At 50.5% G+C, this 25,062-nt stretch overlaps 1 protein-coding gene across 2 annotated transcripts in view; it reads left to right on the forward strand.

The window, feature by feature from the left end:
- Csmd1 (CUB and Sushi multiple domains 1) overlaps positions 1 to 25,062 on the forward strand; it is a 1,636,907-nt gene that overhangs the window by 1,590,931 nt on the left and 20,914 nt on the right. For both annotated transcript variants that reach the window (XM_048792812.1, XM_048792813.1), the window contains exons 53-61: positions 583 to 756; positions 1,885 to 2,058; positions 14,388 to 14,576; positions 16,868 to 17,041; positions 17,906 to 18,088; positions 21,262 to 21,438; positions 22,058 to 22,237; positions 24,061 to 24,234; positions 24,454 to 24,627. In XM_048792812.1, coding sequence (XP_048648769.1) covers positions 583 to 756; positions 1,885 to 2,058; positions 14,388 to 14,576; positions 16,868 to 17,041; positions 17,906 to 18,088; positions 21,262 to 21,438; positions 22,058 to 22,237; positions 24,061 to 24,234; positions 24,454 to 24,627 — 1,599 coding nt within the window. The remainder of the gene's footprint in view (positions 1 to 582; positions 757 to 1,884; positions 2,059 to 14,387; positions 14,577 to 16,867; positions 17,042 to 17,905; positions 18,089 to 21,261; positions 21,439 to 22,057; positions 22,238 to 24,060; positions 24,235 to 24,453; positions 24,628 to 25,062) is intronic.

The raw sequence follows: 25,062 nt of genomic DNA on the forward strand, positions 1-25,062 counted from the left end.
AGTTATGGTTTCCCCCACCGGGCACCTGCCAGCCATCCTCTCGAGTCTCCTAGGTCCAGGCCAGTTCAGTGTACCCGTGGCCACCCTCCACTCCTGCCCCGCCACGGACGCCTGTTTCTGTGGGTCTCAGCCACCTTCTCCTCTCCCTGGCTCACCTGTGACTCAGGTCCAGGCACCTACCTTCTGGTCTCTCTCCCTCTGCAATTCCCAACCCTGTCTCCTGCTGAAATTCCTCATCTTCTCTTTTCTGCCCAACAGTCTGCAAGCCCTGCTCGTGTTGATCACAGTGTTTCCTCCTCTCTGGGGCATGTATTTGGAAATAGAACACATAACTGATCTAAAATGACATAGTAGAATAGATCAGTGGGGAAACCATAACTAGGGAAATAATCATAAATAATTTCATATTAGAAACAGAACTTAATTTATGCATAATTATTAGGAAAAGAAAAACGGTATAAAATATCATAGATATGGAGAGATTCCAATGCTGTCAAGACTTGACCAAAACCATAGTCACCTCGTAGCTCATTGCAGAAGGCCATCTCTCAGTCCCTCCTGCGGGATGCTTCTGTTTTTCAGCTGGCCACTGTGGCTCCCCAGACCCGATCGTGAACGGCCACATCAGTGGGGACGGCTCCAGCTACAGGGACACGGTGGTGTACCAGTGCAAGCCTGGCTTCCGGCTGGTGGGCACTTCTGTTCGGATATGCCTGCAGGACCACAAGTGGTCGGGGCAGACCGCCGTTTGTGTCCGTGAGTACAGCTCCGACCTGCCCCCTGGGGCTTCCTCTCCTACTCACCCCTCTGCTCATTTTCAATGGGTCCAGGGACAAGGTGTCCCGTGTCTGCTCCCCAGAGCTCAGCACAGAGCGGAGGTGGAAGCCCCCTCCATGGAGGAGTGTGCCCTCCTGTCTGGACGCAGGTCAGCCCCACAGGGCCCTCAAGGGGCCACACTCCCTTATACTTCTGTGTTGTCTGCATTGGCCACGGATTCACCATGAATCCAGAGTGTAGTAAGCCCTCCTTTGATAGCAAGAGGCGGGGTGTAGTGTGATAACCGTCCTCCAACTCTAGACCTTCAACGACAAATATTGACTGCTGTTTTTAGATAAGAATTTTGCTGCAAAATTCCCTTTAGACCAAATGATCTTCTGAGATATTCTTTGTTTTTCTGTGAATTAAGCAAACAAGATGTTGATGTAACCACACTGCAGTGACAGGTATCACCTGTGACAGTGCTGGGGCGCTGTGCAAAGCTCAGAGATAAAAGCTTTACTTAGAAGGAAAGATGTTGATGAGACAAGCAGGAGGAAGACACCAGGTTTGTGGCCTTTCTTTTGAGAGGTCCAGACATCCCCTTGCTTACGTGGCTGTGATGTAGGACACTGCATAGGGACAGCTCACTGAGTCTCCAAGGACCCCATGCTAGGCACTCAGAGCAATATTGGAGTGTGCAGTTATTTTGCCAATTTCATGATATTTAAATTGGTACTGGAAACATTTCACATAGAACACTCAAAGTTTCAAGCAAACCCCATGATATTTCAAACTGGTGTGGCGTAGGGGACAATATTCAAAATGCAGGATCATTACAAACATTCTTGACATCTCTTGTTTTTAAATCACTGCTATTCTGTCACGATTCGACTAAGGAATAATGAAATTATAAGTGGCAGGTGTTGCTTGGTTTCCAAGGATGTGGTAAAACCTGCCTGTCTTCAGGCCTGTGGCTGGTCTCCCACAGCCCCCGGCAGCACACTCACCTGTGCAGCGGCAGTGGGAGACCCTGGCCGTCATGTCCTCCGCTCACCTGTGCTGTCAGTGCCAGGTGTTGGCCGTGCCTGCTGAGCAGGGAGAGTGACGTAACCTGTCTTCCCGCAGCCATCACCTGTGGACACCCGGGGAACCCCGCCCACGGGCTCACCAACGGCAGCGAGTTCAACCTGAATGACCTGGTGAATTTCACCTGCCACACGGGCTACTTGCTTCAGGGTGCGTCCCGGGCCCAGTGTCGGAGCAACGGCCAGTGGAGTAGCCCCCTGCCCACCTGCCGAGGTAGGAAGAGCCTCTGGGAAGGGGGCCTTTGTCCCGAGGGCGTGGCGGGCTGAATAAAGTGGGTGTGGGAAGGCATTTCTGAAGACAGCAGTCTGTCCTGCGGCATGGCTGGAGAGCAAGTCACAAATGCCCAAGGTCCTCCCCTTCTAGCAGGCGCCCTTCCCCGGCTCTTTTCCTCATTCCTGCACCCAGCACTTCTGCCGTAGGCACTTGGCCCGCTGGTCTCTACGCTTCTAGACTCACGAATGCATTTATGAAGGCCTCAATGTTGTTAAGTTTTAATTAATGATTTTCGGTTCATTTATTTAAAGACAGCCAGACACTGGGCTAAACCGGGAGTTTCCAAGAATGTTCTGGGCTAGGTGTTGGTGTGTGTAGCTGTACCCACTCCTAATCCTTCAGAGTTGGCTTTCTTTCTTTCGTGGAGACGTCTCCCTCACTGAGGGCAGGGCATGTTGCTATGGAGATATGGGGAGATTCCAATGCTGTCAAGACTTGACCAAAACCATAGTCACCTCGTAGCTGGTTGCAGAAGGCCATCTCTCAGTCCCTCCTGCGGGATGCCTTTCCTGGTGGTAAAGTGACGGGACAGGCAAAGGCAGAGGCTTCCAATCACCCCTGCTTTCCCAAGTACCCCACTTACCCCCTGGGCTCCCAAGAAAGCCGTATTCAGCCAGTTCACTGGACATGGAGACCAGTCCTCCACAATTGCTAGTTTTGTGTAAAAGTTGGCCATCTGGCTCCGTCCGAGTTCTGGCACTAGCCTACAGTGTAGTGTTTGGCTTGGACTCAAAGGCCAAGTGAAGCCACAGAATTGTACCCTGCCCTAACGTGCTGGTGTGAGAACTGGTATGCTCCTTTAAGCTGTCAGTAATTTTATACCCAGTAGAATGATCCCAGATAACTGTGTTCCCCTGTGATCATCTTACACAGCTGTTCGACTTTTTAGGAAGTTTCTTATGCTATTGTATGAATACTGTTTTCTAGCTTTAAATGCCACAGTTGACACTATCTTAATGAATCCTCTGCTTTCTTCTCTGAAATGAAAGGGGGTAGCTGCAGGGCAGCCCTAGGTGGTAGGAACCGCGGCAGAGCTGTCTCTTCATAGCTACACTCGGTGCACATCCTAGCGCTCCAGCCACACTCATCTTTTAAACATTAAAAACAAAAGCAAAGCTTCCCTGTGTATTTTAAAACAGAGCATTAGATCTGTAATTCAAAGAGCACTTTGAATCTCCATTTAACTTCAGGAAAATTCAGCTTCACCCTTTGCTTGTAGAGATGAAAGATATATCCTCCTTTTAAGAGAATTGGAAAGGGCCTTCCTTAAAAATATATTTCACAGGCATCGGGGGACCCCCCCAGGGTTGTGCCATTCCCGCGTCTGCCTCTGTGCCACCCTCCTGGCAAGCAGAATGCAGAGCTGACGCGGCGGCCATCAGATATCAGCCCGCTCTGCAGCAGGTGGCTCGAGTTGGGAGTCCAACGAGGACATACCGCTTTGCCTGAGCAGGGGAGGTGATTTAAAACCCAGACAGGCAGCAGCAACCCACTGGCTTCTTCACATTTTGGAAAAAGAATGTGGAAGGAGTTCAGCTTAATATTTAAACAGAGCTCCCAGACTGGCGGTGGTCTCTCAAAGCCACCCCAGTCTGGAGCCTCGTGAAATCTCACACAAGCAGCCACACAGGGAGGCAGCCTCAGGGAGCCAGGACCCCTGCTTGGAAGTCCAGGGAACTGGGTGGAGTCCCAGCACAACGCCAGATACACCTAGCTCCTGTGCTTACGTTGTTATTGAGGTACAGTTTAGTCTAGTTCCAAGCACTGTGATCACTGCCAAAGGAGACCCAGGCCCATAAGTATGCACGTGTGCTGTTCTGTCCTGTGACCTGTGTTCCACCTGCTCACGTAGGAGGACACACAAAAACGCGTCTTTGAGGCTTCTGTGCTGAGTGGAGAGGGCCATCGCTCAGCCTCCCCTTCTGCAAATTCCACTTAGGGGGATTCCTGGTGGGGTTTGCATCTGCCGCCTCTTCTCTATGGTGGGACTGAGGTGAAGACAGAGTGCACCCTGTGTTTCCTGAGCCCCGTGGGAAGGCAGCAGGAGCCGAGGCTGCCCCTGTGTCTCCACAGTGCTTCACCATTTTCATTTCCTCATTCTCATTTTGCTTTCGGTAGAGGGGGACATTATAACTAATAAATTACACGTTATACCTTCCAGCATCCATTAGGCATGGGGAAATGCAGTTTTGAACCATTTCTGTTCGAACCACTTGAAATTCTGGGTGACTTTTTAGGGAAACATTTCATATTCCATGAGATTTTCCAACTCTCAGCATGAGCCTTGACTGTGTTTCGGGAGCCTTTGGTCAGCTGTATTCTGGACACTTCTGTGCCTTCTGTGTGCCCAACAATTCGTCAATTCCTGGTTCAAAAACCCTCTCCACTGGTGTGGATTTATCCACAGCACAGTCCTGTGCGTCAGTTCTTACCCGGCTGGGGAAGTGCACCCCAGCCCTAGAGCTAACCTGCACCCATCAGAGCAACCAGTGCTCAGAGACACTCCCTGGTGCAGCTTCCAGGCAGAGATGTTCCGTGCTAGTATGCACGTGTGGTGAGCAAGGGTCCCAGATGTCAGAGGGGCGTGGCCACTGAGGACACATTGACAGGAAAACCCACTGTCACCTGGGGTGGAGCCACCGAGAGCAAGCAATGTTCACTGGTCAGTGTCCAAGGGGCTCCCTGATGGCTGCTGCTATCCCCTTGGAAGCCGAGGAGAACTGCACGCCCTGAGGTGTAGGTGAGAAGGAGGGATTGGTGGCCTCCATCTCCCAGGATGCTGCCTCCACCAGCTGGGGCAGCAGGGCAGATGTGCAGTGCAGGAAACAACCCCTCCTGCTCATCCTCCTGACAGCCCACGTACCAGCCATGGACAGTCACTGACCATGCTATGCTGCAAATGGGGCTGGATTCCCACTTGCATGCTTTTCCAACATAAAGTCTTGCAATTCAGCCAAGACACTGAGGCTCCTTTTTTCTCTGTCCCCTGCAAAGCAGACTCTGGTGGCATTCTGTTGGTGGGGGTGGGGACGTCCCACAGGATGCCACTGGCTCCTTGTTCACAAGTTCTAGCTACTCTCCAGACAGTGTGGGTGCTCTGTCCAGCTTGAAAATGGACAACTGGGACTTGGAGACTCTATGTTATCACTATTCGTTATGTAGTGAGCAAGGGACACTGAACTACACAGCCAGGGGCCGTGGAAGTAGGGAACAGGTGGATAGTCCCCCAGAGTGAGTCTCCCAAAATGGAAAGCTGGCATTTCCAAATGGCATCTCTGCCTCCGACTCTGGCACCAGAATGTCTCTGCCTGGAAGCTGCACTGGTTCTCCTTGAGAACGAACTGAACACTGAGCCAGCAGTGGATACCAACCTGGCTACTCACTCAACTCTGCTCAGCTCTCGGAGGAAAACACGGACACCCTGAGGACTGGATGGGCAATGGAGGGACATAGCTGCTGCTGCCCATCTCTGGTCATGGCTCAAGGACCAAGGAAAGCACCACACCACCCTAATCAGACGCACTGCCCTCCCAGCCTGACTGAGCAGCAGAGCACACTGAAGGGTGACCAGTGCGTGCCCAGAGCGACGGTCAAGGCGTCTTCCCCAGGGATCAGCACAGTTATGCCTGGTGCCTTCAGCATCTCAGAGGCCCTACAGCTGTCCCCACAGAACCTTCTGGTCAATGACATTTAAGACCCTACTCAATGCTGAATGCCATGCTAGACACTGTCGATGTGGCACCTCGTGTCTCGAGTGGCTGACAATCCAGGGCCTGGGTGTGGCTGCCAAGACGGGGAGAGATCACCCAAGATTCTGTCACCCAAGGAGAATGTCACCCAAGGAAAACATCCATAAAGAGAATGTCCCAAGTAGAAAGCCACCCAGGGAGAGCATCCCCAGGGAGAATGCTGCTGAGACCTCTCCAGTTGGCACATCAACCCGTCTTGTTGGACAGAAGATCAGATGAACCAAAAAGTGTGAGCTTCTTAATCTGTTTCCCATTTTTCTCCAGTATACCTAAAGAAAGAAGAGAGGAAATTAGCTTGGATACATATCATTCATGATTCTGTTTTGTATTTTGGAGCCCTGTTTGGTCCTTTTGGGATCAACTATGCAACACAAAATTGCAGAGAGTCCTGAACCCTTCGTTAGGAGTTCAGACTTTCCTTACCTCCCTCTCTTTCCCTGGAAGCCCACTTCTGTTGGAAGCTGCTACCTCATATGCATGTGTCCACAGGTAACATGGGCACTGACCCACAATCAGTGACCCCTGGTCATCTCTCGACTGCCCGCCCACCTGAGTTTCCACTCTTTTGCATTGCTTTGCTGGCCTCACTTTGGGAGCAGGTGACAGCGGCTAACGCCCTGGACGGGACTGGTGGGCACGTGATGGAACAGCACAGGGCACATTGTAGGAGGGCAGCGCAGGAGGGGGTGACGCCTACCAAAAACAAATGGCACCCAACTCCGAAACTCCAAGTTAAAATAAAGTGGCTCCATGATCAAAATGGCCAGGGATTCTCAGCGTACACTGCAGTAAGGCTCATTGTGGGTCCCTGGAATCTTCTCAGGAAGGTTTAAAGAGAGCACGGATCATACCTGTGAGCTGTGTGCATCGTCTCCCAGACTCCTGCAGGATTCCCCATGAGCCACCTGATGTGGGGTGCTGGACAGCCCACAGATCCCCTAGTCCTGATGGAAAGAGAAAAGCCATCAGAAATTTGGATGGGAACCCTGGGTACATCCATGCTGAAGTGAGACTGGGTTGGGCGCCCTTTTCTACAGACTCTGTCTCCTTCCTGAGGTGTGCCCCTCATGGTTAGCGTCGACCCTTAACAGACAGAAGCTTTACTACTCCTGCAGGCTGGTGACAGGCCAGGGAGTCAGATCCAGGAGGGGGCTGAGGTCCTTTCTCCAGCTTAGTAACTCCGTCTGCAAACAAGTTTAGGGAAATAAAGAAGGTGTCCTTTTTATTAGCAGTAATCTCTTTCTGGAAGAAGCAAATTATTCAGTGGCAGATTTCATAAGGAGCTTTGGAAACAAGCACCTTACATTCCAGAATCAGCTTAGCCATTGCCTCTCAGAGGGTCATGTTTCCTGTCAGGAGATCTGAGTCTTTGTCCCCAAATCCAAAGCACAGTGTCAGCCAGTTCACAGTGAGCTGTTGCATACCTACCTGACCATGTCTTCTGGAGATTCACCTAGGTGTCTCTTCTTCACCTAATAATTTTCATATTGCATGCAAACTTAGGAGACATTATTTTTCTTTAGTTTTATAAAATTGGGTATTTAAATACAAAGATATTAAACAGATATCCCTGTGTGATTGTTCACCTGAACATGGGAGTAATTAAGAAAACATGGGATTAGGTTATGTTATGGCTGGGGAGGATAAAGAAATGGCAACATCAAAGCATAAATGTCACTAAATAATCATTACATAGATAATCGCATTGAAACGTTTTATGCTTCAAAACGTTAAAATGGTAAAATTTTACAGATGAAGTGTGAGCTGATGCAGGAATCAGCCTCAGCATTGTGGCCTCGCTGCAGGGGATGAGGAGGGCAGCAGGAGCAGGCGGTAGCCCCGGCCAAGAGGCTGCATCTCCAAGTTGCCCCACCCACCCTGACAGGGCACAGCAGGCCATGCAGAGGGGAGAGGAAGAGGAACCTTTATCCCACGGTGCTCGGAGCTGGGAAAGGCTGTGTGGTGGTGACATTCATTCTCTGTTTGATTACAAAGTCAGATTTGCATTTATCACATACACTGCACATTTGTTATGCCAAAAGTTACATCCAGAAAGAAGAAATGATTTATGAATCTTCTTTGAAAACAATAGTGGATATGCCGTTTTGCTTTTTAAAGGGTATTACGTAATATTTCCTATGCAATCTCAAATCATTACATACAATCTTATGTAAGCATAATTTTGTATTACACACCCTCTTACACATTATCCAGGACCCATGGGTTATCTCCCACATTCAACCAACCATCAATCAAAAATATTTTCCTCAACATGTCTGTTTCAAACATGTTTGGAAAAAAACCTGGATCTGTACTGAATATGTGCAGGTTTTTCCTCATTCTCATTCCCTAAACAATATAGTCAACACCTGTTTACACAGTATTTACATTGTATTAGGTATCATAGGAGGGACTTTAAGAAAATAGGAGGGTGTGCGTTGGGTACATGTAAATATTATTCCATTTGCCATAAGGAACTTGAGAACCTTGAGTTTGGGCATCTGCGAGAGCCCTGGGACCAGTTTCCTACAGGCACTAAAGAACATGCAATTTATGTGCAGGGACTAAAGAATAGCTGTCTACACAATCTACTACCACCTCGGCAGTCTGTTTACCTGGGTCGTCATGTGACCAAGTGTCATGAAGAATGTCACATGAAACATCATGAAACATCATCCTCATCCAAAACTAGTATCCCTAATGACACCAGCACTGCCTGGACTCAAGGTCACTGAGGCTTGCCCACGACCTGCGGCTGCTAAGAGAGGCCCTGAAGAGCAAGTGCTTATTTATTTATTCTTTGTCAATAGAGTGTGTCTTAGAAATCCGTCCAAAGCTCAGAAGGACAGCAAACAGCGGGTGAGGAAGAGTCTCTCGGACTTTGTGCACAGCTCAGGGACAAGCTCCAAGGGCCCTGAGGTCAAGATGGAAACACCCTCACGCAGGTCCTTTGCCGCCCCTTTCCCGGGGTCTCCCTCCTTGACCTCAGGCACGTCCATTTGTTAAGAAGTCACCTTGGGAAGCCCTTAGTGTCTTAGTAACAGGGTTTTGGGAGATCTGCTGAGTGGAGAAAAGGGGTCTGGAGTCTGGGGGCGGGGGCTGGTGCCCACCCCTCCCCCGTGGGCCCCTCTCTCTGTGTCTCCATTTCTCTCTCTCTCCACATCTCTGTCTCCCTCTGTCCCTCTCTGTGTGTCTCCATCTCTCGTTTCCTATCATAGAGTACTGAGAACACAGAGAGCAAGGTCAGGAAGTCTCCAGACCCTGGCACCCTTTTCTCAGCAGCGTCCCCAGGGCCAGCCCCTCCTGGAACTCCAGCAAGGGCTCTGCCCTCTGCCCTCTGCCCTCTGCCCCTGCCCCCTTCCCTCTGCCCCTGCCCTCTGCCCTCAGCCTGAGCATGTGGCGGTGCAGATCACACAGTCTCCTGTCACCTGCATGATGAACCCCGAGCAGCCAGTGGAGTATCTCCGGCTGGGTCCTGTGCTTCCTGTGGCACACGGGGCTGTCAGGGCTAGCACCCTGTCCCACAGCACCCTGTGTCTGAGGCCCCGTGCCCACACTCCCACCCTGGCCTGCTGCTCTCCAGTGACAGAGGGAAAGACACTGATCTTTTCATTTCAACTGCAGTTTCCTCAAGTGAGAAGCCTGCCAGCACCCGACCCCATCTCTGCTCCCTCAGGTCCGTCCCAGCCAGAGAGGCTGATGGACTCCTCACTGTGACCTTCTGAATCCAGTGAGGATCTGAACAGAGGGTCTCATATGCTCCCCAGTGTGTGGGCCTGTAGTCACCTCTATTCTCAGAGTGTCACACAGCAGCAGGCCTGTGTTGTATGCTTTACTCTTTCCACTGCAGTTACGAGGATGGAAGGCCCTCCTTATCCACAGTGGACACATCGTGAGCCCAGGGCATGCCTGAAGGTCAAGGTAGTCCCTGACCTATACTGTCTATACTGCTTATTTTCCTACCAGCACACACACACACACACACACATGCTAAAGTGCAATTGGAAATTAGACCCATGAAGAAATTGACAACTTAATAAAATAGAATGATTATTACAGTACTCTGTGATAAAAGTCATACGGATGTGTTCTGTTTCTCTCAACCTATCTGGTTACCGTGCTCACCCCTCTTCTTGGGATGCTGAGACATGGCTCGGCTACCATGTGAGGGTTGCATGAACCCAGTGCCCCCACATCAGTGCCTCCACACTTGCTTAAGAGTTGAGATGGCTACTAAGTGAGTAGCAGGTGGGTAGTATATACAGAGCAGATACACTGGACCAAGGGATGAGCACACCCCAGGCAGGATGGACAAGGATGGCTCCTCAGAACGCCACATGATCCAAAACATATGAGTTATCCACTCTTAAAGTTTTCTGATTAATAATTCCAGAACACAGTTGACCCTGGGAGACTGAAACACTGGGAAGCAGAAGCAGGGGGAAGGTGACTGATGGTACAGTATTTGTTCCAAAAATAGGGATCATCAGCTCATATTAACCCAGTGCATTTTTCCCAATTTTACTGACTGTTAGTTTTTGGTTTTTAATTTCAACAAAAGCTTAGCCCCTAGCACTTAGTTTTTAAAGTTTAATTTGACAGTTTCAATGTACTTTTCCTTTTTTGTGTAAGAATCATATTGAAATTAAAAAATGATAAACTATCTTCACGGTTTGTTTTTAAAAACAAACACAGAAGCCAGTTTGGCCCGAGGGCACATCTTGCACAAGTACCAGCTGTGAGGAGAGGTGGGAAAGGGGATCACGCCTCCTGGCGCGGTTTTCAGACCGCGTGCCTGTCGGAAGCAGGATCTGTGCCAAGGATGAGGAGGTTCTTTGGATTCTGTCTCGGATTCCGCATTTTTAACCAGATTTTGGATATGCAAGTTAATTACACGGTTCTGCTCTGACCGTCTCAGAGGCCCTGAAAGTAAAACCTTATCAACTTTTTAATTTACCATAAATTAATATATATTTAATGAATTAATAAAGTTTAAAAATGCACAAGGGAAATATATTGTTTAATGTAAGAATTTACTATAAAATTCCTTTTTTTTTTCTGAGAACTACAAATGGAACTTGGATTGCACTGCTCAGTGGTGAGCAGCTGAAGCCCGCTCTGGTTCCAGAGGGAGGATAGGCTGCAGTGGCAGGAATCCGCGGGACTGGTCTGGGGGCTGCGTTGCCCCAGAACCCAGCGTCTGCGAATGGTCACTGCACTGGATAACTTGCATATCCAAAATCTGGTTAAAAATGGGGAATCTGAGACAGAATCCAGTGCACACACTGTGGCTGCCCTTCAGCCTGCGGCTGGCACCGAGGACAGATGGGTGTGCAGACAGCTTCTCTGCGGTGGAGGGGAAGGAACCCGAGGCTGAAATTCACCTCCATCCCGTCCTCAGGGAGGTTCTCATGAGAACATGGCCATCACTTTGGTTCTGAACAAAAAGAGGAAGGGGTGGGGGGGCTGATACTGCTTCCATTGCCTGGACAGAGATGGGGGGTGGACAGGATACCAGAAGGGCACAGGTGGGGTGGCCCTTGTCCCGGGAGCAGCAGTCAGGGCCTGGTGTCTTGCTGAGTGAGGCGTGTGAAGGGAAGGGGTGAGCCGCAGCCAGGTGATCAGAATCAGGTCTCCGCACGGGGCCTCGGGCACCCCATCCACCAGCATCCACACCTGCGTATCAGGGCAGCGGGCCATGTTGGTGGCCAGGACTTCAGTCCTCGTGGTGTCTGTAGGACAGGCTTCTAGTGCGACTCCTGGGTGCCTGTGTCCCCACCTCTGTTTATGTGTTGACTGGACATTTTAAAGTCCCAGCAGACATGATGAGGGGGAAGCAGAAGGCACGGCCCAGGAGAATTCCAGCCGTTCTCTGCAAAACACAGGAGGGGACCCAGGGAGTGACTGGGAGGACGAGGGGTTTGTGAGAAGGCTGTGCCAGACGAGTGTTCAAGAGTCCCATAGCCCTGACTTCCGGGCAATGGCCTTGTGGCCTGGTCTATCCCTGTCCTGCGACTTCTCCCTCGTGCCCCGCATGCCTGAGGTCCCCAGGAGCTTGCTTGGTGTGTCCCTGTGACTCTCTCCACAATGGGGCAGGACAGAGCGTGGGAAGCACCAGCACTCGTTCCTCCCTGCGGGGACATCCAGTCCTGGGGCAGGTCTTCACACCTGGAAAGCAGGTGAAGTCCGAGTACCTGAGGGGAGGTGTCAGATGCGCTGGGGCCTCCTGGTGCCACCATGCCACAGGCAGAGCTGTGGGGCAGCTCCCGGGGCTGGGCCTGCTGCACGCCGCTCACTATTGTCATCCTTGTGGGACATTTCCCGTGCTCCGTGATGGCTCAAGGACATGACTTTTCCTCGTGCTCCTCCACCCACAACTCCTGCCAGTCATGCGAGCCCTTCCCACAGGAGCCCTGCTAGGACTCACCACAAAGTGGAGGAAGGATGTGGACGGAGAAGACGCTCCTGTCATGGGTGATGGGCACTGATGAGCCACCCTGGCAGGGGACCCGCTCTGCGTGTGGCAAAGCACAACCATTAGCAGCGGTGACGTGGAGTGCTTCAAAGTGCTCTGTCCTGGACACATAGCCCAATTATTCTCTTCTCCTGCCCCAGCTAGACAGAGCTGGATCTCCAAATGGAGCCTCGGAAGTTAATGGGAAGGGATATAAATAGATGCTCCCGAGTGTACTTCATGCAGGACTGAGAAAGGCAAGGGCAGTCCTGGGGCATCTGCTCACCGCCGCCTCCTGGTCCAGGGCCTTCCCTTCTCCAGCTCGAGCTCCGAAATCTCCCAGGCTGTCTTTATTGCCAACATGGTGAGGGTTCTGACCCAGGTAAAAGGAGGGAGAGGGTTCTGGCTCAGCACTTTAGTGCACCTTCCCGGCAATTCCAGTGCAGGCTGATGTCCAGGATGGTGTCCACCCACGAGGGTGTTACGCCCTGCGCACACTCCGTCCTGGCAGGGGGCCTGCAGAGCTCTTGGTCTGCTCTTCAGAGCCTGCTTACGGGATCACACTCTGAATCCCCCTCTTCCAGGCACTCCCCTCCTGGGCCTGCAGGAGAGGTTGCGGTCAGATCTCATGGTCACTGTAACAGTCCTGCTTCTCTTCTCTCAGGCTCCACACTCAGGATCGCAGTGGCTTGGATCATTCCCCTTGTTGCCTCGCAGTCGGGTACCCTGAGGCTGACGCCCACCCCCCATGCAGCAGAACACACTTTGCAGGGAGGGGCTTTGAGCACCTTGGGGGTCCCTGCTCAGGTGTCCACCACATGCCCTCAGCTTTCTCCGTTCTCTGCGCACGGTGTGATGTGGCTTGGGCAGTCTCCTGAGGGTTGCACCACAGAGACTATCACGAGCACCCTTGGCTGCTGGGCAGGAGCAGTGCACCCCATCTCTTCTGGGCACTGTCTCCTGGGCCAGCAGCACCCAGTGCTGGGATGGGGGAGGCTGCTGTGTTCCAGGCCTTCAGGTTCAGTAGGTGGTCTCTGCTTAGGTGCTGCCTGCTGCTTTAGAGGTTTGGTGTCTATTTCGTTGTAGCTGTGACGCACCATGGGACCTTAAATTGTCCCCTGTGCCCCCAAAACTCCAGACTGTCTTCTGTAAACTCAGGACTGAGGGAAACACATGACTTACTACGGTACTAAGGAAGCTTTGTGAATCCGGCACTGCCCCACCTCCTCCTCATCGCAGAGGCAGTCAAGTGCCCATCCGTGGGGGCTGTGCTAGCTCTGGGAGGGGGACTGGACCCAGTGTCTGCCGGGGAGTCCTGTACACAACTCCTTCCCAAGCCTGGACTCTCTGGAGAGTGCAGCTGTCCCTTGCACTGGCCTGGTGGTGGGAACAGGAAGTCATGGGGGCTCTCTGCCTCCCTCGGACCTGGGAAAGCACAGTGCCCATCCCTCGCAGGTGCCCAGGCAGTCAGGGCGACAGGCTGCTGTCCAGCTCCTCCAGGTCCGGCCCTGCAGACCTTAGCCAGACCAGGTGTTCTGCGGGAGGGGCGGCCCTCAGCAGACGCTGCGGGAAGTGTGGACGGAGGAATTGCAATCTCCCGTGGCCTTGTTCCACCTGTAACTAACTCCCTAGGGGCATGTGGGATGGTGTAGGTGGGTGTGGATGACCAGTTGGTCACTGCCAGAAGAGCTTGTGCTTGACTGGAAATATTTAAACTAACTAAGCCAACCGCAGCTGGTTCTAGTTACCACCTTTAGCACATGAAAACTCAACCAAGCAGCTCACTTACAATGTCCATTAAAGAAGCATCTTGTTAGGAAACAGTTCAAGGAAATTAGCTCCATGTTGTTAAAATGGCTGTTCCAGCTGATTGAATGTTTGGCAGTTTGGGGAGCAGAATAGCCCCAGGCACAGGTGGAATTCACCCGGAGATGATGTTCTCCTTGGGTGAACTTTCTGAAACAATGGGAAATTCCCTTTGTTTATGATCTGTTGTGGGTTTTGGCGTTTACTTTTCGTAATGCATAGCTGTTTCTAAGAGGCGTTTGGCGTGTTTCTCTTTCTAGTGGTGAACTGTTCGGACCCAGGCTTCGTGGAGAACGCTGTTCGCCAGGGGCAGCAGAGCTTCCCAGACAGCTTTGAGTATGGAGAAAGCGTCCTGTACCATTGCAAGAAGGGCTTCTACATGCTGGGATCTTCGGCCTTGACCTGCATGGCCAACGGCTTGTGGGATCGCTCTTTGCCCAAGTGTTTGGGTGAGTGAGGCTGACTCAGAGTCTCACTCCTGAGTCCTGAAGGGCCACCAGCAACACAAGTTCATTTTAATTTATTCAGAAAAGCACGGAGTTTTAACTCTGCCTCTCCCGCCACCCATTTCTGACAGGTTGTATGATAGCTTAGACAGATGGGCCGAGTCCCCCCAGATCCACCCGCATTAGTGTGAGATGGGATGAAAGGAGAGGTTGGCATGTGCACATGTGGGTCCCAGAGAGAAGTGGACCCAGGTCCTGGTTGTCCCTTGGGCCAGTCACACCTCTGCCTGCTCCATATGGGATGTACCACATACCCCACAGGATCCCCACTAGGCCCTGCCTAGCCCATCCCCCTGCTCCAGGTTCACAGACGGAGGCCAGGGGCACTGGGAAGGAGCGAGCTGCCTGCCTGTCTTCTGCGGCAGGGAGCTGGCTTCCCGAGCCCCCCAGCCTGCTCTGGGGTGACAGTGAGGTCAATAGTAACTGCACCTAAGAGAGCATCTGACAGAGCCCACACCGGGGCTTTGCTGGGGAGAACAGAAGGCTCTTCTGGAAGGACAAGATGATCAGTGACCAGCACGGCCCCTGGAGACTTGACTACCAGTGTTTTCAGAGATGCACGTTAGCGAGTTGGTATCACTTTAACCAAGTAGCTGCAGTCTTATTTTCTTTCACTTGAAAGATCAGATTGTACTTTAGCTTCAGAGAGAATCATTTTTGAAAGAACATAGTCAGCGACTTTAGGAAATGAAGTTACTCCCTTTGGCCTTTTTAAATCAGGACTAAACAAGGTAGTCTTTAAATGGAGACTGTTCTTCTGGTCCCAAATGCATTTCCAGGGCGTGTAAGCAGCAGGGAGTGGCCAGGACCCTGTGAGCTGAGCTCTGAACCTCATAGGTGCCATCTCACCCCCTGAGCGGCAGCACTGCCAGGTTCATTCTGGGGACAGAAGGGTGCTGGAGAGCTTTCCCTCAGGGAGACTTTTCAGGGAGACTCCTTTGGTTTCCTCCTTTCCCGACATTTACATCTCCCTGGGGCCGCGTCTCCCAGAGGCCTTGCCCTCAGGTGAAAGTGCCCAGGCCTGGGGCCTCGTGTGACGGACTGTTCCCAGGTGCTGTCCTCCTCCTGGCTGTCCTTGACAAGGGGATGGGGTCTCTGGGTCACTTGCTGTGGTGGCTGCAGAGCCACTGAGAGCATCACCAGCCTGGCAGCTCTGTTGTCACTCACAGCCCTCCATCCCTCCCAACTCACCTGGACTTGGCCATTATGCAGGGTTTCAGTGTTTGGGGTCTAAGTGGCTTCTTTTTAGAACTCTGTAGGTAAAATATGACTCTTCAGGGAATAAATGTCAATGCCAGACAGAGGGTGAGGGCTAATGTGACCCAGGTGGCCTTCCAGCCCTCTGGACCTGCCTCTCTGGTGGAACCTGCCCCTCGGCCTCCACTTGGAGCTTGCTAGTGACCAAATGGAGTTGCCCAGGATATTAAGTCAGTGGCCTAGATCCAGCCAGGTAGCCTTGGTGGCCTTAATCCAGTTAGTTCTTTGCTTGTAACATAAAAGTGTGTTATTTTTTTATCTTTAATTTGGTAGCTCATGGGAAAGAGAGAGATAAATCTTCACTGTCCTATAGTAATCAGGGTTCTAGAATTCTCCTTTTTGAGGCATATTTATGAATAGATTATGGACCAGGCTTATAATTTTAAGGAAATGTGAAATACTGGGTTGTTTTATAATCAGTTCATCGAACATTTAATAGTGTTGGTACTTACACATTTTAGATTGCCACATTTTAGAAGTCCTAGAATGGTTTTCTTAGATATACAAACTTGAAGGTCAAATCAGTTTGACAGAATGTTGTCCCCGAGCGAAGTGTATGATTGTCATGTTAAATGAAAACATAGGGAAGTGGTTTGATGGTCCTTGTCAGCTCTGCAGAAATCCCATGATGCCCATATTTCCCACGTGGGCTACCAGGGTCGACGGGGAAACCAGGCTGCAGAGTTTTGTCCTTGAAGACCACATGCAGATTTCAACCCTAAGAAAGCTGCCTCAACAACAAACACACAAACCAAGACGTTGACAGAAGCTCTCCTTTTCTTTAGTACTAAACGTTGGGAGTGGGTGCCGTGCAGAAATTGGCTTTGCCCACCTGTAGGACGCAGCAGGGACATTGTGACATAACTAGGGGTTTGGTTTAAGCAGGTGATGTCTGCATGGTTGTCTGTAATGGAGGTTTAATAAGTGCAAAGCCGTTTCATTGGAATGATGTCCTCTTTATGTCAATCTTTTCTCAGCCATATCTTGTGGGCACCCTGGGGTCCCTGCCAATGCTGTCCTAACTGGAGAGCTGTTTACATATGGGGCCACCGTCCAGTACTCCTGCAAAGGGGGCCAGAGTCTCACAGGCAACAGCACCAGAGTTTGCCAAGAAGACAGTCACTGGAGTGGCAGCCTTCCACACTGCTCAGGTGAGGAACCGCAGGGTGCACACTTGACAGAGAAGTCCTCAATCCTGCAGCTGTCCGACATTGCATGTTCCATTTCCACCCAGATGTGCCACCCTGTAGACTTTCATCATCCTCTTCACCATCATCACTGCTATCAAATACATCAGCAGTCTTCACATTGGCTGGGTCCCCATCCCTGAATCATCACCATCACATCTGTCACTGGTGTTCTCGCATAGGTGGTCATCAGCATCGTCACATGGTCTCTGGTCCCCTCGCTTTCCACCTTCTCGGTAGGAGTTTCTGGCTGTCCTTGCTGGGACACCTGCTGCCCTTGCTAGGACACTTGCTTACCATGGCTCAGTGTGTCCGTGTTTGCTCTTTACTTTTTTCCTACATTCCTCTGACTCCTTCCCCATATTTAGTGCCCCAGCAGCAGTGATCACATTGATCCTCTGAAAGACATAATCACCTCATATCTTTATGAATGTTTCTTAAAATGCATTGTTACTCTGTACCTGACTGTGGAGACTGGGACCTCTCCTGTGACGTTCTGAGAACACCAGGCACCTTACCTGCCTCCCCTTTGCTGTCTGTTCTTACCTTTCCAGGGAACACTAGCTCACGCACCACTAGCAGAATTTGATTTCTTCCAAAAGAATGTTATTTGTCCTCATAACAATATTTTCATAGGCTATTTCCTTGACACAGAGACAATGTCTTCCATTTTGAAGGCTATGATTAAAAAATCTTACAAGATTGCCAGAATACTATGTAACCATAACTCATGTCCAAGAGGTATTTAGATTTCAGTGTCTTAGTATAACAATGCGTTTCACACGAGTCTCACACAACTGTGCATTGCTGTGTATTTATGTTCCGCAGGAAGCACTCCTGGATTTTGTGGAGACCCAGGGACTCCAGCCCATGGGTCTCGCCTTGGGGATGAATTTAAAACGAAGAGTCTCCTGCGTTTCTCCTGTGAGATGGGCCACCAGCTGAGGGGCTCCCCTGAGCGCACCTGCCTGCTCAACGGGTCATGGTCAGGAGTGCAGCCCGTGTGTGAGGGTGAGGAGCTGGAGCTGTGGAATCCACCTTGAGGCTTCAAACCTTAGCTCATTCCAAGCTGGCGAGTCCTAGAGACATGTGATATGCACAGTTAAACCCTCTCCCCCAAAACTGGCGAGAGCATCAATGAAAATCATGAGTGAGCACCTGGAGAGACCCTGCTTGTCCAAGAGATCCCACAGCACTGGCCCATACTATAAAACTTCATAGCACAATGGTGGCTTCTGATCTGATGACAGATAATCTCTGTAGGATTTCTTTTTTTAATCAGGGGCACTCAACCACTGAGCCACATCCCCAGCCCTATTTAGAGGCAGGATCTCACTGAGTTGCTAAGCACCTCACTTTTGCTGAGGCTGGTTTTGAACTCGCAATCCTCCTGCCTCAGCCTCCAGAACTGCTGGGATTACAGGCGTGTGCCCCTGTGCCCGGCTCTCCATAGGATTTGCTTGTTTTATGGGTGTGGCAGTGAGGGCGGCGTGAGCAGAGCTTTGCAATAACTGACCAGCTTTCTGCAGGCAGGAAATGCACACATCCTCGTACATTCTCCTTAAGTTTAGGTCACGTAGACTTTGGTTAGCATCTAGTCTTTAATCATAGGCTTATCAGTGTTCCAAAAGGCCCCGTCTCCTGAAGTTGCTCAAAAGTAACTATGTCATTGGTTCTAGCTGCTTGGGAAACTCCCCGTCTTTTCTCCATGTGAGTTTGATAATGCCTAAGCTGCTTCAGGTGACAGAGATGTGATAATGATGAAGACAGCCATCACACAGACGTTGTGTTTTATACAGTAAATTTGTGATCACATTCTTTTCTTTCCTTTTTTGTGGATTTCAGAAAATACTTTCCAATTTTAAAAAAAACATATTTCTCTTTTAGTGACTCTAAATCTCCTTCCCTCCCTCCCTCCCTCCCTCCCTTCCTCCCTTCCTTCCTTCCTTCCTTCCTTCCTTCCTTTCTTCCTTTCTTCCCTCTCGACCTCTCTCCCTCTTTCTTTTTCACACTAGTGCTCTACCACTAAGCTACACCCCATTCCTTTTTTTTTTCTTTTTTGGCCTAGGCAAAACTTGTGATTCCTGGCTCAGCCTCCTGAATGGCTGAGATTATAGGCAGGCTCCCTATACCTGGCTTCCTGTTTTGTTTTACTTTGTTGCAGTTATCAGTGAAAGTATTTCCTGACATCCACAAAAAAGGAAAAAAAAATGTAATCAAAAATTTACTATATAAAATACAACACCTGGGGGGAGCTTTCTCAGTACAAGGATGGCATTGTCATCAGAGAATTCACTTATCAGCAATATATAAGTTAAGTGGAATATTTTTCCACCTGTTATCTCACGGATTTTGACATTGGCCCTCCCTGGGTGGCATGGAGGTTTAAACACAGATATTAGTAGGAAATAGCAGAGCACAACAAGAAACCATCTGCTCTTTGGTTGATGGGTTACGTTAAGAATTTGATCACGGGGGCTGGAGTTGTGGCTCAGTAATAGAGCACTTGCCTAGCTCAAGTGAGGCACTGGGTTCGATCCCTATCACCACATGAAAAATTAAATAAACAAAATAAAAGTACTGTGTCCATTACAACTAAAAATATTTTTTTTGAAAAAGGAGAATTTGATCACACAAAAAAGAATTTGACCACATGAATCTTCTTTCCCTGACAGACTTCCAATTGGTACCTGTGCACAATACCTACTGGGTGCTAAGTAAAGAATAAATGTGGAATGAACAGGAGTCTTGAATGACCCAACACCTTGGTCTTTTGCAATATGAAATTTTGATTGACGTCATAGTAATCATAAATCCTTTAATCTTTCGAGAACCTTAGTTGTCATCTGCTTCTAGAGTGGTCAATATTTCTCAACTCACAGGCCAACCAGGAAACTGCTAAGTGATCTGTGTTAGGAAAGACTGTAAGTTCAGACCCAGATCCTTCAGGGAAGAGGGTCGTGATTGATAATCATGTCTGCTGTGGGCTCGGGATCAGAAGCACTGGTGTGTGTGCTCTCTATAAGATGCAGCTCAGCCTGGCGTGCAAATGTACTTTTCCAAATTAATAAGAAAGGTAACCTCCTTGAATTGCAGAATAGTGACTTGAGTCCTATGCAAAGTATTCACTGAGTTTTCTTCCATATTTTTAAGAGCAATGTATCTTTGTTCTCAGAGCTAGCTTTGAAGGTGGAGCAAATAAATATGTAAGTGTAATTTCTAATATGTTGATCATTCCCAGGAAGTCTCAGGGCACATTCTTGTGTAGTCCAACAAGGGTTGCAGGCCTTCTTTGCCTGCCTATTGTGTGTTAGTGTGACAGGGATAAGGAGGACGATGACAGTCATCTGGTAAATAGGTCAACTAAGGCAGCAAAAGCATTGGGTTGAATTTGCCTCCTTGAAATGAGCCACGGCGGCCTGGCGAGCCTCAGTGGCAGACAGAGGAGCACGCGCAGTGAGCACTAGGTGCAGACCTACCACATTAGGTGAGGTGTCAGTCCTGGGAGTGGCCGTGAGCACTCGCAGTGAGCACTAGGTGCAGACCTGCCACATTAGGTGAGGTGTCAGAGCCTGGGAGTGGCCGTGAGAAGCAAGCGTTGAGAGATTCGCAGTCTGACGTCAGCGAAGGCGTTCACGTGGCGCGATGGGTCCAGCTGTCTGGGGAGCCCATCCTACCACACGGTTAGGGCTAGTCTCTCACGGTCCCCAAGGCACACAGTTTTCCAAGTGAATTGTCCTGGAGATGTGATATATGACCAAGTTGCCAGATTTTGAAAAAAAAGCCAGTGTGTGAAGGGGATGCTTCAAAGATACTAATAGCACAAAAGTAAATTTTTTAAATTATTGTGAATTTTTTAAAAATTCACAATGATTCTATCTAGGTATAAAAATGTGTTTGATCCCAAAGTAGAGAGACTTTGAATTTTCAGGGGTTTAACTCATGTTTTGATTGGGTTGAAAGCAATGAACTTCAGGAAGGATCAGGTGAACATGCAAGTTTCACATTTGCCCTGTTCTATAGAATGATCCATGGGCATGATCCAAAGTGCACATCGACGCCCTTCCACAGACACACAGGCAATTTTGTAACCAACATGCCGTCCCCTGAACTCTTAGCCCTCCATCCCCGACACCTCAGCCAGAGGTCATCCACTTTGTGTTGCTGTTCTGCTCTCCCAACAGCCGTGTCCTGCGGGAATCCCGGCACCCCCACCAATGGCATGATCGTTAGCAGCGACGGTGTCCTGTTCTCCAGCTCGGTCATCTACGCATGCTGGGAGGGCTACCAGACCTCAGGGCTGACCACGCGGCACTGCACGGCCAACGGCACCTGGACAGGCGCGGCTCCCGACTGCACAAGTTAGTGGCAGCCCCTGGTGGTGGGCACAGGACACTGCTGTGAAGTCCATGTGCTGAGAAAAAGCAGCATGATTCCAAAATGTTCTATTAAATTTTAAAGTTTATACATAAAGACGGAAAACTATTCCCTGGATATCAAGAGTCTGTTCCTTAGACACTTTAAGATTGTCATCTGCTCTGTTATTTATCTAGTGCCAGTTTCCGTACATGGCCAGTTACGTTCTGTGCTGTAAAACAGATGCTAAAAAGAAAATGGCAAGGCTCTCTCTGTAGACCATTTAGTCTACAAAGAAATAAGATGTTTGGTTCTCTGACCACGGCCTGCATTGTGGCCTTGGCTGGCCTCGCATGATTGCCCAGCAGGCCTGATCAGGGACAGCTGAGGACAGCAGCCAGCGTCCACACAGCAGCCGCCAATAGAATAGGAATAAGTGATTCAAGCACATGGCCTGCTGACAGTGGTCAATCCATTCATCAGACAGAGGCTAGGGACACTTCCATAATTCACTGTGTAATCACTTTGAGTAGCAGGTCAGTGTGTAACTTGAACAGAGACCAGGACTAATTTATGCTAAGATGATTTCATGTATCTCTGGTTCTTCTTGTTACCTGCCTCTAGTTATAAGCTGTGGCGATCCAGGTTCACTGCCCAATGGCGTCCAGTTTGGGTCTGATTTCACCTTCAACAAGACAGTGACCTATCAGTGCAATCCTGGCTTCCTCATGGAACTTGCCTCGTCAGCCACTATTCAGTGCACCAAGGACGGGGTGTGGAATCAGAGCAAACCTGTCTGCAAAGGTGTGTGCCTCATGTTTTGGTCTTGCTAAGATGTGGAGGTGTCTTTGTAGAATTATGTTTTTTTGTGTTTTTTTTTTTTTTTTTTTTTTTTTTTTTTTTTTTTAATTTTGCAAGTATGTACCAAGCCGTTCTGGGAGCTAGAAATTCTGGAATTCTTGACAACGTGTTTGGGAACACTAGGTTTTCACAGTAGGCTAATGCTGGTGTTGCAGATGGGGAACTGTCATCCACAGAGAGGTGTTGTGGGTGGCCTGGGGTCACAAATCGGGAATGGAGGCAGGAGCGTTCCCATGACAGTTGTCCTGCCTGGAGAGGACGTGAATATAACTGGGAGCAGAGGGGCAGGTTAGGACACAGGCAATCTCCTGTAGGAGTAGGCCATGAGGTTTGAGGGTTGGAGGCCAGGAGGGAAGGTGGCACAGGCACCGAGAAGACCACGCTCATATCACTGCTCTCTGGGGACAGGACAGGCTCACTCCCTTCTGGGTGACCCCAGGCAGCAGGGGGGTGGGTTGACCTGGGGGCGAGGAAGTAGGAGTGTGGGAGGGGGGGATCACCATGTGGTTAGGTGGTGCACTCCTGCACCGTAGAGGAAGCGCCCTGCCCTCTGCTGGCCCAGGTGGGGTGGAAGGGGCGCAGGCGTCCAGGCTGGAGAGCTGCAGTAGTCCAGCACAGAGGGAGACAGGAGCAGAGCAAGACTGTGGGAGCCAGAGCCAGGGGCCCCGAGAACGTGGCTCCCGTCCTCCCCTGGCCCTGCCTGCTCCCCCGACCACCCTGCACTTCCACCACGTAGAGTCCAGGGTTCTCACCATGGTCCTTTCCCTACCTGCAACTCCTAGCACTAAGTGCAGCCCCGGGTCAACGTGTGCGGGCACGCAGCCATGTGAGAGTGGTGTGTGTGTGTGGGTGGGGGGGGTTACCAGCACAACGGCCTGGCGTGGGGCTTCCCGGGTGCTCCTGCAGACCGTCTTCCTCTTGCTGACACCTGTCACATTCATAGTCAGCACCGTGGTCCACAAGGCCCTTCCAGAACAGACTCCCCACCTTTCTGTCTCTTTCCCCTTGAAGTTTCTCTGAAGATTCACCCATCACCCTCTGCGAACTGTGGGGCTCATTCCTGATCCCAACCTGAAGCCTGTCCCATGTACCTGTCCACCAAACTTACACCTGTGGATTCTCAGGAAATACCTGTTGAATCTCTAGAGTAGGGAAGGCAGATCCATGAAGGCCCCAGGGGCCAAAAAAGTGGACATCAGGCCCCAAGACTGTGCCCCAGCCCCAGCAAGGGCTGGTCTGTAGGCCTCGTTGAACCTTCACGCATTCATTTTCAGGGTTCAGCAAGTGGGTGAACAGGCTGCACCTTCAGGAAGTTATATGTTATCTTTAAATAAATGACACTTACAAATGAAAGGAGAAAATCTCACCACCTCTATGTATGAAACCAAAGGTGTTATTCGTGTTCTATGACCAAGTCCTCATTTGATTTGTCCCTGGAAACCAGCCCAAAAAGACACAAATGGAATGAGAAAGTGTCTTCCCCTTTGGCCTGAGCACGTGGGGAGTGCTGTTTGATCCTGTTCCATTCTGCAGCCATCAGGCTTTGACTCCACACTGCTTTTGTACACATGACCTAAACTAACTGGAGAACAGTTGTGTGATCTCATTACTGTCTTCCTCAGTAGTTCTCCTATTTGAAAAAGAACATAACCCTACATAGATGTCCTTTGAATTGGGGGAAAACTCAGCCCCGGCCGTGGGCACGGGCAGCCATGGGCGCGGGCACCGAGGCACTCAGACGTCTTACTGCTTGTTCTTGGATGCAGCGGTCCTGTGCAGCCAGCCTCCGCCAGTGCCGCATGGGAAGGTGGAGGGGACCGACTTCCACTGGGGCTCCAGCGTCAGCTACAGCTGCGTGGACGGCTATCAGCTCTCCCACTCGGCCATCCTGTCCTGTGAAGGCCACGGGGTGTGGAAAGGAGACGTCCCCCAGTGCCTGCGTAAGTTCCACTTCTCCCAGAGCCACAGCCACTGCACACACCATGGTGGCAACTTGAGGCCACAGTGATGTGCAGTCGTAGCCAAGTTACAACACATAGCATCCTACACTGGGGTCGGCCTTGCCGGAGGGCAGGGGCTTTCCTCCAAGATCTAACAGACACTAGTCCAGGTCTAGCTGACCCAGCCTCCAGGTGACATCTACCGGTTGCTCTCCACAGCTGTGTTTTGTGGAGACCCTGGCACTCCTGCTGAGGGCCGGCTCAGTGGGAAGAGTTTCACCTACAAGTCCGAAGTCTTCTTCCAGTGCAAATCTCCGTTCCTACTCGTGGGGTCCTCGAGAAGGATCTGCCAAGCTGACGGCACGTGGAGTGGCGTACAGCCCACCTGCATCGGTAAGCAAAGCCCCAGGGCTTGGGGAGGTTTAGGCACAGGACACTGCAGTCCCAAACCGGGTCATTGGTGGTTCCAGGGTGCTCCACAAAAGGTGCCGCTCTGAGTAAGTGCTAGCGGCTGACCACCTGCAGCCCCTCCAGCCTGCACACAGCCATCCTCTGCCAGCACACTACCCGGTGCTCCAGCCCTGGCTACGCCACCCCGCCGGGAAGCCTCCTGCAAGATGGGGCCTTACTGGTCCTTGAACAGCCTCCAGCCAGGCAGACTCACCCCAGGGTTGAGTTGATTTTGATCACTCAGTTTTACTGAGCTATTTTCCTGCAAATTTATAGTAAAAAAATAATGGCATTTAATCTTGGTTATTTTCTAAGAAGTCAAATAATATCTACTTAAAAATCAAGACAGTATTAGAAAAATTTCATTGAAGCATTCTT

The sequence above is a fragment of the Marmota marmota genome, unplaced genomic scaffold, assembly GCF_001458135.2.
Source record: "Marmota marmota marmota unplaced genomic scaffold, marMar, whole genome shotgun sequence".
Classification (NCBI taxonomy): domain Eukaryota; kingdom Metazoa; phylum Chordata; class Mammalia; order Rodentia; family Sciuridae; genus Marmota; species Marmota marmota.